The sequence below is a fragment of the Rhinoderma darwinii genome, chromosome 1 (assembly GCF_050947455.1).
Source record: "Rhinoderma darwinii isolate aRhiDar2 chromosome 1, aRhiDar2.hap1, whole genome shotgun sequence".
Taxonomy (NCBI): domain Eukaryota; kingdom Metazoa; phylum Chordata; class Amphibia; order Anura; family Rhinodermatidae; genus Rhinoderma; species Rhinoderma darwinii.
The window spans coordinates 63,777,445-63,791,228 of NC_134687.1; the positions used below are offsets into that span (position 1 = coordinate 63,777,445).

Consider the following 13,784-nt stretch of genomic DNA (forward strand, 5'->3'; position numbering starts at 1 on the left):
GTATCAGTGTTGGTGGTCACACATGGTCAGAAGCTCAGTCCCACTACCCAAATCCTCTTGCACACGAGCGGCGGAGCAATAAAGTCAAGAAGATGTCAGGATTAGTTGGAATCGGTTTGATCTGTCATAGCAGTCATTGCTCCATTAGTAAATTACGGGGATGTTTTCAGGAGGAAACATCCCTGTAATTTCAGCCGTAACGGCATGTGCAGGCGCTTGAACGCCGCGTCAGTTACGGACGTAATTGGCGCTGCTATTCATTGGAGTCAATGAATAACGGCTCCAATTACGCCCCAAGAAGTGACAGGTCACTTCTTTGACGCGGGCGTCTATTTACGCGCCGTCATTTGACAGCGGCGCGTAAATATACGCCTCGTGTGAGCAGACAAACGTCAGCCCATTGCTTTCAATGGGCAGATGTTTGTCAACGCTATTGAGGCGCATTTTTCGGATGTAATTCGGGGCAAAAACGCCCGAATTACTTCCGTAATTAGTGTGTGTGCACATACCCTTACACATTCACATCAATGGGCTGTCTGTGTAATACAGGACAGATCCTCCAGAGCGAGAGAAGCTCTTTGCAACTGCTCTTTACTCTGACCAAGAGATGAGGATCCTGAACAGGAGACCCCCTCTACTAAGAGCCTGTTAATATCAGCATTCAGTTTCCGTTGATGGGTTTCCTTTGACCTTTCCATCAAAGGAACCCATCAATGGAAAGGCAAATGGAAACCATAGCTTTCGTTTGCATTACCATTGATTTCAATGGTAATGCTTTCGTTGCTAATGGTTTCTGTTTGTCTAAGCCATAAGGTTAACGTTTTTTTACTGAATCAATAGCGCAGTCGACTCCCCAAGTATATGTAGGCTTAGTCCCAGAACTTGGTGTATGTGCAGTGTAGAGACCCAACTTATAAGGGGGGTCGCCTTGTCGTGGCAGGTGGGCTCACACAATTTGATCAAAATGTGCGCTATGAACCACACTATTGTAAGTAGATTTAGCAGTAATGCATATTTATTTATATATAGTGTTTAGGTGGCATTGGAGTTCGCAGAGTGCTGCCATTTTCTTGTGTAATGTATTGTTTGCAGTCACAGGCGTTCTTGCACCTGTATACACATATTTTTCATTTTGTTAGACTATGCTGATAAAACTTTCTTGTTTCTTGTGTAATAAATATAAATAAATATATATATATATATATATATATACACATATATATATATATATATACGTATGTATATATGAAATTATTATTAATATTATTCATTTTAAAGCGCCTTTAATTCCACGGCACTGTAAAGAAGGGTTTAAATTCAACGTGAGACAATAAAAACAACAAGTGCAATAAACATGATCTTGCTTTGTCACAGACTGGTACAGAAGGAGTGAGGACTCTGCCGGTGAGGTCTTACAATCTACGAATATATATATATATATATATATATATATATATATATACAGTATATATATATATATATATATATATATATATCTCCATGGTCAGTTGCTAAAAATTCTATGCAGCCATTTCTTAACTTAATCAGTTTCTGGGAAAGCTGTGTGTCGACTAAATTGGCCACCATTGCAGGAGTTGTTAGGGTATGTGCACACACACTAATTACGTCCGTAATTGACGGAAGTATTTCGGCCGCAAGTACCGGACCGAACACAGTGCAGGGAGCCGGGCTCCTAGCATCATATTTATGTACGATGCTAGGAGTCCCTGCCTCTCTGCAGGACAACTGTCCCGTACTGTAATCATGTTTTCAGTACTGAACAGTAGTTCCACGGAGAGGCAGGGACTCCTAGCATCGTACATATGTATGATGCTGGGAGCCTGGCTCCCTGCACTGAGTTCGGTCCACTACTTGCGGACTAAATACGTCCGTCAATTACGGACGTAATTAGTGTGTGTGCACATACCCTAAGCCAGTATTCTCACATTCTGACAGTCATGAATAATAAATCCACCTAGTTCTCCTACGGTAAATCTCCCTCCATACCTCTGCATAGAAATGCACAACTTGGCCATTCAGAAATCCAGGAAAGTTGGGTGACAAGAACTTGAGTGGATGTAATGGCTGTCATTAGGGGTTGCCACTTTTGAAAAAGAGAGAGAGATATAAGTAAGAAACAAATTCACTGAATTTTTTAGTCTTTGACAGGACTACTTTAGGACTACTGCTGATTTTGTGGCGATTGGTGGGAATGCTATCTGCATAATATGTCAGAGGCGGTTCAATGCATAATGCACTTTTTGTATACAGCCTGAATTGTATGCACAGCCTTATTCTGCCATTTCTAGCCCATAGCTGTTATGCAGTTGGAGTCTTTTGGCACCTGGAGGGTTAACAAGTAGTAATTACATTACAATACAGAGACATATAGTATATACAGTATAAATATAGGTAACATCTTCCCCAGGAATATGAAAGCAATGAAGTTCTGAATAGCTGGTGCAAGGACACACCACCCCCTCCTTCAGCGACCCCTCCTGAGCTCACAGTTCAAGCTAATCATTGACAGGACTTTTACAATCCAGTTCTATAGAGCAGCTGAGATAAGACAGTCCTGCTCTTGGAGCAGGAGACAGCAGTAGGAGCACTGGGATCTCATCCATTCTCTCCGCCGCAACTGAATGGAAGTGTCTCCATCCTTACCCATGAAAGGAGCCCCATAGAGGCAGCAGATCAGAGGGGGGACACAATGGCTGAATTATGGCTGAAGAGTTATTGCTGGATTTTATTGGTTTTAACAAGAGAAGTCATTGGAAGTCCTGGAGAAGGCATAAAAGTCTGGGAAAGCTTGAGTCAAGTCAACCCTTTAAATGAAAGTCAGCTGTTCACCTATGGGACATTCCCTCCTGACTTTTTTTGGGGTGTGGGAAGCTCATCATTGCAGATAGAAGATGATCACTCCAGCAGAGGACCTTCTGTGTGGGACCAGTTTATGAAGACCCACCAGTCCTGGAGAGAAATCCCTTCCATGGACCAGCCTGCAGACATTTCAGACAGTTTCTCAAGCAAGGAAATGCCAGCTCTGGAGTTCTTAGGGGTATCTTTTTACCATTTCTCAATTTCTTGGCCAAGACTGTTCCCACAAGGAAGTAATGTTCCCAGTGAGGAAGGTGTACGCTACTACAACAGCAGCATCAATTTGCTAATAAGGAAGGGCATTCAGCCGGTGATCACTCTTTACCACTGGGACCTACCTGTGCCCATACAGGAAAAGTACGGAGGCTGGGCAAATCAGAGTGTCATCCATCTGTTTAATAACTATGCCAGGTACTGCTTCCTAAAGTTTGGGGATCGGGTCAAGTATTGGATCACCATGCATAACCCTTATCTGATTGCCTGGCATGGGTATGGCACAGGAATGAATGCCCCTTGGATTAGAGGAGACAATGCAGCTGTGTCTGCAGTGGCACATAACCTCATCAAGGTAAATCACTGTGTGCGTGCAGTAGGTGAATGTTCCTGACTGTGTAATTCATTTCTGTTATCCATAGTATGATATTTTATGTACCGCGTCATATCGGAAAAATCTAGATTTCCATATCTGGTCACTATACGGTATCTAAAAACTAACCTAATACATTGGTCTGACCAAATTGTGCTTTTTTTAGTAGATGGTCTAGCATGTACACATGGACAATATATCGGAAAGCAGGTCCAAAATACTTTACAATAAATCATCTTGACAATGGGACACAAATTGTCGTTTTTATTTGAAATGATCCTCTCCAGATCCCAAAAAAAAAAAAATATATCAGTTATTGGTTTTACCAAAACTTTTACATTTATGGCCAATTTGTGTATTTACAGATAATGTGATATGCTCCACGATAGTTTAACCCTAGTAGGAGACAATGCCATATGACAATGCCAGATTTATGGTATGCACACTTAGGGTATGTTCACACGCACTGTTTTCAGACGTAATTCGGGCGTTTTACGCCTCAAATTACACCTGAAAAAACGGCTCCATTACGCCTACAAACATCTGCCCATTGCTTGCAATGGGTTTTACAGTGTTCTGTTCCCACGAGGTGTAATTTTACGCGTTGCTGTCAAAATACGGCGCGTAAAAAGACGCCCACGAAAAAGTAGTGCATGTCACTTCTTGGGAGGTTTTTGGAGCCGTTTTTCATTGACTCCATTGAAAAACAGCTCCAATAACGTCCCTAAAATACGGCGCAAAAAACGCGAGTTGCTACAAAAACGTCTGAAAATCAGGAGCTGTTTTCGCCTGAAAACAGCTCCGTATTTTCAGACGTTTTTGGTCACTGCATGTGAACATACCCTTACTATAGACCCACAATAAATGAGCTGGTCTCCCACGGTTACGTCCTATATAGATATATCTATTCCATATAGGAATAGGCAGGTGATGAAGACGTGGCGCTCTATTCTTTTTCACAAGGAGACCGACTTGTCTATTGCCATGCATAGGGCAATTTTATTAAGGTTAGTCAAATATTCGATACCCTTATATGAACATATCACTTCATGTAAAGGGGCAATAGTAACTTTTTGGGGGGTAATTGTTTTATGTGATTATTGTGATTTCCTTGAAATCAGTTGTTTTAGATCATTTGCACTTTGAATACAATGATTTTAAGTGAGATTCAGATGGACAAATGGTCTTGACAATTGATAGCCTTTGTCTCACATGAAACAACCATCTGCCAGTCATTTTATAAATCTGGCGATAGATTATTATTAACCTAAAGATAATTGTTTTGTCTACAGTACTAAAAACGAATGATACCAACCAATGGAAATCTGCTCCATTGGTCAGAACACTTATCCTTTAGTCTTTAAAAAATTTTCTCAGATGTTAATCCTAAATATTACAATCATAGAATAAACTTACAATCGCCGCGAAAAATACATGTTGGGCAATGCATGATATTTCTCATGATACAAAAGGATTTTTGAAGACAAAAATCATTCTTATTGTTCGGTAATATCTTTTGCTTATGCCCAGGGCAGTAGCTAGTGTACGGCTGGTAGGGCATGTGCTTCCGGGTACTGGGGAATCTGCCTCCGGGTACACCAACCAGCCACTCTGCCTTGCCCAGGGTATTTAAATACTGAGCTATGACAGCAAACGGAATCTTTGCCTTGGGTGCAGGAAAGTGTCTGTACCCAAGAATGTGAAATGTAAAGATAACTATACTTGAAAGGAACAGTACTGATAAATTCAACTAAAGATCAGTCACAGTGAAAATATTGCATGCTTCATTTTGGCCACCATTCTTGTATCCATTGTCAGTGTGGACAATATGGAGTGAGTGTCACAGGATCATCCATCTCTGACAAGCACATTTTGCAGTCCATTCACGAAAGCTGTGCAGGTGGGTAAACGGCTTCGGGCATGTAAGCGTTCCAGTGCCTGTCCAATTGTTAAAATTTTTTCTAGATACCACTTGGTCACTGAGTTAACCCAATTATACATTTATATTGCATATTTTGCCAAATATAATATTTGCACATGAACTGTGTTTTTCATACCAGCAAAAAAAATAATAAAAGTGAAACTCCACTTAGATGGTAATTTAGGGTTTTTATTAGAAAATGACATCATTATCTATTTTCTATATATTATTAGCAATGGAGAGAGCAGAGAAGCTGTCACGTGGAGTGATCCAGGCATATATTTATTGAGGAATTCTAGATCATTTAGATAATAGACTCAGTGTAGAGCTAATAATAATTTATTAAAACAACCTATATTTAGATCAGTGGTGGACTGAGAGTGGTCTGGGCCCCTGGGCATTACAGGTCATGGGCCCCATACCAACTTCTAGACCTATGATACACTTTGATTGGGTTAACTGACTCCATCGTGTAAAACACATCACTTTTATTTTTTTCTGCTATTGAGCTACTGGCTATGCTATGGGTCCACTGAGCAGTGCCCTAATGCCCCTCTAATGGTCAGTTTGCCCCTGTTTCCTTCCCTTTCGAATTGTATATCACGTTTGACCAAAATAGAAGACAGAAGTGCATACTGAAGAAGTACTATCTTTAAAAAACATCAGGAACTATAAATGACCTGGTGGCAAACAATAATAAGAATAAGGGTATGTTCACACGCAGTGTTTTCATGCGTATTTCAAAAACACATGAAAAAACGGAAGCTGAACACCTACAAACATCTGTCCATTAAAATCAATGTGAAAAACAGCATTTAGTTCATACGGGGCGTCTTTTTACGCCACTGTTTTAAAAAACGGAGCGTAAAAAGATTCTCCGTAAAAAGAAGTAGCATGTCACTTCTTGAGGTGTTTTTTGGAGCTGATTTTCCATTGAACACTATGAAAAGCCTCAAAAAACACCTGAAAAGCCTCAGGGTATGTTCACACGCAAACTCAAAGACGTTTGAAAATACGGAGCTGATTTTCAGACGTTTTTAAGCCACTCACGTTTTTTGCTGTGTTTTTCGCAGCGTTTTTTATGGCCGTTTTTGGAGCTGTTTTCAATAGAGTCTATGAAAAACGGTTCCAGAAACGTCCCAAGAAGTGTCCTGCACTTCTTTTTCGCGGCTGTTTTTTTACGCGACCGTTTTTCCCATTCACTGTCTAAACACTTCAGTATCGTTAATGTGTTAGCATAAGACAGCACATAGCGATCTAGCAGGATCCCTATGTGCTGAGGAAATTAATGGAGAGGAGTGCATGACGCTGATTGGTCAGCGTCATACACTCCTCTGTACAACGCCCACTTGTTCTAAAGTAAAAACACGCCCACTTGGGCATTAAGCAACTCATTAGCATAAATCTAAAATCGCTAATAAAGTCGTGAAAACAGATCGTTTTTTTTAAAATAAAAAGCACTGCTGCCACCTACATTACAGCGCCCATCTCCTTATGTAGGAGATAGGGCACTTATAATGTGGTGACAGAGACTCTTTAACTTAGTGCAGACGTTTTGGAAAACAAGGGTGCGGAAACTAGCTTGCAGTTCAGAATTTACATTCCGCAGAATGCACAGTCTGTTGTGGAGAAGCAGCGGATTTTGCTATGCAAAGGCTGAAGTCTGCGGTAAGTCGCTGCGAAATCCGCCATGTCTGAACAAACCCTTAAGCCTGCAAATTTTGCACCAGATTTGTTGCATAAATGCCACAATTTTTCGCCATGTCTGAACGTGCCCTAATTGGTCCCAAAAGTCTACAGTATATTCTCCATCTGTGATAATAATACTGTGGATGATATATAGCACACACTTGAGTTGACGTGCATTTAGCTGTTGTGACCCTTGTGATGTGTGTAATGTATTATTCTAGGTATAGGCTTACACTATGTAATTAATTATTACTCTTTGCAATACCCTGTGGCTGTTGTGTCCTGGACTTTTGGCTCTTGTGTGTATTGTGCTTACTTCAGATACTCATCCCATGTTTGCTTTGTTGGGGCCAGTGCAGACCAGTTTTAGCATACAGTAAGGGTATGTGCACACACACTAATTACGTCCGTAATTGACGGACGTATTTCGGCCGCAAGTCCCGGACCGAACACAGTGCAGGGAGCCGGGCTCCTAGCATCATACTTATGTACGATGCTAGGAGTCCCTGCCTCTCTGCAGGACAACTGTCCCGTACTGTAATCATGTTTTCAGTACGGGACAGTAGTTCCACGGAGAGGCAGGGACTCCTAGCATCGTACATAAGTATGATGCTAGGAGCCCAGCTCCCTGCACTGAGTTCGGTCCTCTACTTGCGGTCGAAATACGTCCGTCAATTACGGACGTAAATAGTGTGTGTGCACATACCCTAATGGTGTTATGAGGGTATGTTCACACACAGAGTCAAAAACGGCTGAAAATTACGGAGATTTTTCAGGGAAAACAGGCTCCGATTTTCAGCCATTTTTGATGCTAAAAATGTTTTTTTATTTTAGACTATTTTTGGAGCCGTTTTTGGAGCTGTTTTTCTATAGACACAATGGAAAACAGTTCCAAAACGGCTCAAGAAGTGACATGCTACTTCTTTTTACAGGGCTTTTTTTTACACACCGTTTTTTAAAATGGCAGCGTTAAAAAACGCCTCGTCTGAGCGAAACGCCGTTTTGCCCTTTGAATTCAGCGTTCAGCTACCGTTTTTTTGGGTGTATTTCGGGGCGTTTACTCCCTGAAATACACCTGAAAACACAGCGTGTGAACATATCCTAACTCTACGCTTAGGTTTTTCCTGATGCCCTCAACTAGTTACTTCTTAGCAATGTATGATGTCCATCTAATATACTGTACAGCAGTGGTCTGTAGCCTGTGGTTCTCCAGCTATTGTGAAGCAACAGCTTAGGTAGTAGCACTGCTGGGAGTTGTAGTTTCAGAGTGAAAGTCGCAGGTTGCTGACGACTGCTTTATGACAACTACATACAAATCAACTGTACAGCTTTATGGTTAATTTTCAAGGATGAGAGTAAAAGCAAATATATACAGACCTTCACCTGTTATTTGATCTTCAGTTTTGAACGCTGGCTATTTTCCAGGGTTCAGTGTGTTCCAATATTTAACTTCATCATACCCATTTTATGGTCTGTTATGTATATTTGTAGAGATATCTGTTTATTTTTATCATGTGGGTGAGACCTATAGAACTGTTCATCCTGATCTTCCTAGTTCGTTAATAGAATGCCAGAACCACAATGACTATGCAGACTTATGCACGCAATGGTCATAATATATATGTCGGCAAAAACAGATTCAGCCAACGACTATTTGTTAGTCGGGTGCGGGCTTTCATCATTTCAGGCATCTGACAATCGATAATCATTTGTAATTTGTATCTGTGATGTTGGTTTTTTTGGGCCGTAAATCGGAAGTTGTCTGCTGTGTGTAAAGGACATGGCCAAGCTCATGCCTCCCAACTGTCCCGGATTCGGCGCGTCAGTCCCGGCATACAGGCCGTGTCCCGGGGGTATGTCCCGCTGTCAACTTTATCTGCGTCCTGACGCAGATAGAGTTGAACCCAATATAGAAGTAGGAAACCATCAGCTCCCTGCTTCAGAATTCGTTCAGAGCAGAGGGAGCTCCTCCGCTCGCCGAGGACTCCCCAGGCACAGCACTACTTTAAGCGCTTAGCTCGGGGGAGCCCTTGACATCACTGTCCATATATGGACAGTGACGTCAGTGCCTACTGATTGAGCGTAATCCCCGTTGCCGATGATCTGGCCGGGGATTCCGCTCCTAGGGCAAACCCCTGAAGTTACTGTCCATATATGGACATTGACGTCAGGGGCTCCTCCTGGAGCGGAATCCCCGGCCGGGGTCGGGACATATCCTATATAGACAGTGACATCAGGGCTTCCCTCTAGGAGTGGAATCCCCGGCCTATACTCTGGCTGTCGATTCCGCTCCTAGAGGGAGTCCCAATGGCGCTATCTACAGGGGGGTAGCGCTATCAATGGGGAAAAACCGCAACAGATAACCAGTGTTTACGCAAATACAATTGACATGCTGCGGAATCAATTTCTGCAGTGCAGGTCAATTTCTGAGCGTTTTTTCCGCTCAGTATTTACGCAGCGTGTGGATGAGATTTGCTTTATTTCATCCACTTTGCTGCTACTGTATTTGCTGTAGATTTTCCGCAATTCAATTGCGGAAAATCCACAGTATTTACGCAACGTGTAAACTGATCCTTAACGTTTACGCTGCGTTTTTTTACCGCAGCGTGGGCATGAGATTTACAAAATCTCATCCACTTGGCTGCTACTGTAAATGCTGCAGAATTTCCACACATAATTCTGTTGCGCCACGTGGGAACCCAGCCTAATAGTATCCCATTTATGTTATTAGCATACAAGTTTTTCTTTATATTTAATATTTATACATGTTCTTTTTATTTAGAAAAGTTAATGGATAGATGAATGTAGAAAAAAAATGCAGTGAAAATGTTAATAAATTGACCTGTGGTGCAGAATTTAAATCTACAGCATGTAAATTTATGCTGCATTTTCATTGCTTTTCTGTTGCGGGTTTTCCCTGTTTAATTTAATAGGGATTCAAAATCCACAACAAATAGCCAAGTTTTGCGAGTTTTGGGGCGGAATCGCAACGATTCCACCGCAAAAAATGTAACTCAGAAATAAAAATATGTATACTTACCCAGAACTCCCTGTTTCTTCCTCCATTCCAGCCTCCTAGGATGACGTTTCATCCCATGTGACCGCTGTAGCCAATCACAGGCTGCAGCGGTCACATGGGCTGCAGCGTCATCCAGGGAGGCCTGACTGGACGTCACCATGACAACAGCCGGGGTAAGTATGAAAGTTTTTTGGTTTTATTTCTACCGCTGCTTTCCACAGTGGAAATTCCGCCTGAAAAACTGCACCACAGTGTGGTGCGTTTTTTCGGACGGAATGTGCTGCGGGTTCCATGTCGGATACGCTGCCTAGTTTTACACAGCGTATCTGACCCGTGGGAACCTGGCCTAAGACCTTATACACACGAACGTCTGTTTTTCATGTCCGAGATGCACAACGCCTGTGTGAATCTAGCCTGATAGTGGCAAACTAGACAATATGCAAACTGCTAGAATAGTACCCGTACGAGCGCTGCACCCCCTTCAGAACAGCTGATCCGTGAGGGTCCCTGGAGTCGGACCCTGACCCATCAGCTATTGATGCCCTATCCTGAGGATAGGCCATCAATTTTTACTGGCTGGAAGACCCTTTAAGTTAATATCAGATCTCTATTGTAGCAGTTTTCATATAATGTCATATCCGTTTGCATAATATCCAGTTTGTTACTATGGTAGTTTACCATTGGGGCTATTAGCACAGGTTTTCTGGCCATTTTTATTGTACAGTTTCACAATCTACTTTAATAAGTGCGTGTTTTTCTACATATTTGCTATTCTTATGTGCCTAGGCAGACAGCACGGCACTTGCAGTTGCAAATCATATTCATGTATTATTTTTATAGCGCCAGTGTTTTTTGTATATTGATGTATAAATATTGGCTTATCTGTGTCAGTCTTATATTCTTTTGTGGCTGCATTTTGGAGCTTTTTTCTACTATCAATTTATATAATGTCTCACAGCATTTGCAAAATTTGTTGCGTTTTATATTGGAGAAGGTGTTGTGCTTTTGGTTTAGTTTTGAGGCTTACAATTTTATTTATCCATTATAATATATGCATTGTACATACCCTGGGAACAGAATAAGACATAGACATTCATTACCATGGTCAAAGGTCTCCCTATCTGCCATACATTATTTCAAGTAATCTCTTTGACAACAGTGACTTAGAGGTGAAAACAACAGAGCTGTATGTATACATTTACTTTTACTAAATGAGCAGAGAATGACTGGAGCACAGTATATCTAGTACATCTGCCAGGCCTCAAGCTCAGATCTATAATACATCACCCATAGGAGTCTATGGGACCATACTTAACCTCAATGTGCCTCTGATTTCACACCGACCCCTACACAGTTTTTATCTGTCGGTTTCTTACAGAAAAGTCACAGCATGATCCATCGGATGCTGTATTACGGAAATATTCTTTGCGGAGGATACCTCTGTAATATGGTGCCATATGGAGGCACCCTACAGTGGCACGTAGACTGGAAAAGGGCATATGGACAGGGGTATTCCTCAGGGCTGGATTATAAGGGAGGGCAACAGGGGCCTCCACCACCCAGGTAGACTTAGAGGCATCCACCATAGGCAGCACCCCTTTGGACCCAGAACTGCAATTTAATGAAAATTGCAGCGAAACCGCAATTGAGAGGGTTGGAGGGCTGCACACAAGCACCACAGAGGAAGAGGATTAAAACCAGTGTGTGTAGTGTATGTCATGTGTAGTGTGTGTATAGTGTACAATATGTAATGTGTGTATAGTGTTTGTAGTGTGTGTTTGTGTAGTATGTCTGTAGTGTATACAGTGTGTTTGTGCAGTATGTATATAGCGTGTGTATGTGTAGTGCGTATGTAGTGACTGTGTGTAGCAGGACGAAACTACTAATCTGACAGTTATGGCAAATGCCAGATAAGCTGATGCGCAGCGTGGCGGGAGGCGGACACCCACTTAACCACTGTTGCAAACATAGCGGCTGCTATGGGGCCCATGTACTCAAGGAACCCGACAGCACAGGCCATTATCTATTGAATTTGCATAAGTGATGCAAATCAAATTAAATAGATAACAGTTGACATCACTTACCACTCCTACCTACCAGATCCTCTTCACTTCCAGGCACCGCCGTCCTAAATCCTGATGCCATTAAGTGACGCAGAAAAAGGTCCTGATGCTGGAAAGCGTCAGAACCTAATGCACCAGGGCCAAAGGTGAAGTGGACTGGAGAGCAAGGAGCGGTAAGTAATTATGTGGACTGCTCTGGGATCTGAATTTGGGGGTCTCGTCTGGTGGTCTGATTTTATTTACATGTTTGAATTAATTTTGGGGTATGGATACATTTTGGGGTCTGGGTCTGCATTAATTTTGGGGTCTGATGAAAGGGTATAAATTCAGATTGGGGTTCTGATAGTGAAACCCCCGGACAATAATGGCCTATTTGTGTACTACTGTCTGTTGCCCTGGGGCTTCACCAAACTAAATCTGGCCCAGATTGTGCTAATGGGACTACTCCTTTTAATCGTACTAGAAATACAGTAGGGAGAAGTCAAAGTTAGTTGAAGTGGAGAAAACTGTAGCTACTTTCGCTACTTAAAATAAATTATTTCTAGGTAGGCGACTGAGGTCTTTTCAAATGTCTGAATGCTGAGCAGTACATCTGTCAAATGATGTATCTTGGGCATCATTATATTGGTATTCTACTGTATTGAAAATGTCAGGTTCACTGGGATAGCCGCTTTTTGTTTTTTAATTATTCTCTTTCGAGCATTTTTGATGCTTAATTTGCATGATCTATAAACAAGGTTTTTAGTGCAGACGGCATACATTGTACATTGGCTTTAAAAGCCTCCCTCTTGTGTCTATACATGTGTTTTGTATTCTCTGTAGAGATGACAGGCAGGCGGCACCAGTGCAAGCAAGATACCGGCTATCTGTGAACCTTGAGAGCACACCTGTTGTGCAAATGACTTTCTCACTGCAGTAAGTTGTTCCTTTGGCTCCAGAGGGCAGGGTCAAGAGCTCATTGACACTGCCTTATTATGGGTCCGTTTTCTACAGATCTGTAATACAGCGTCTATAGACTGCTGTGTGCCCATACCGAACCTCCACGTTCCCCCAATTTTATAAGTGGCATGTTCCACTGCCTGGCAAATGACAGAGGTAATCTCTCTTAGGCCTTATTTTACACGAGCGTATTTCACGCCAGTGATACTCGTGTGAAAATCACGCACGTCGCACGGAGCTATGCAAGTCAATGGGGCCATTCAGACATTCCGTGTTTTTCACGCAGAGTGTGTCCACTGTGTGAAACTCACTGCATGTCCTATACTTGAGCGTTTTTTGCGCATCGCGCACCCATTGAAGTCAATGGGTGAGTGAAAATCACGGACAGCACATGGACACACATCCGTAAGCCGCTCCTGAATTTCAGATGTTTTGACAAGCGCACGCGTTTTTCGCTGCGTCTTTTACGGACATAATTGGGGCTGGTTTTCATTGGAGTCAATGAAATACAGCTCCAATTACGTCCCAAGAAGTGACATGCACTTCTTTGAGGTGTTTTTTACGCGCCGTCTTTTGAAAGCGGCGCGTAAAAAAAAAAAACGTCTGCACAGATCACCGTAAGACCCATTGAATTCAATGGGCAGATGTTTGCAGACGGTTTGGAGCTGTTTTTCGGAAATAATTTGAGGC

The 13,784-nt window shown here is 42.2% G+C and overlaps 1 protein-coding gene across 1 annotated transcript in view; it reads left to right on the forward strand.

Annotated features, from left to right (window-relative positions):
• Nucleotides 1-2,611: 2,611 nt before the first annotated feature.
• Nucleotides 2,612-13,784, forward strand: part of KLB (klotho beta) — a 33,410-nt gene continuing 22,237 nt past the window's right edge. The window contains exon 1 of the mRNA XM_075849590.1: nt 2,612-3,445. Within this exon, the coding sequence (XP_075705705.1) occupies nt 2,711-3,445 (735 nt within the window). The 5' untranslated portion in view covers nt 2,612-2,710. The remainder of the gene's footprint in view (nt 3,446-13,784) is intronic.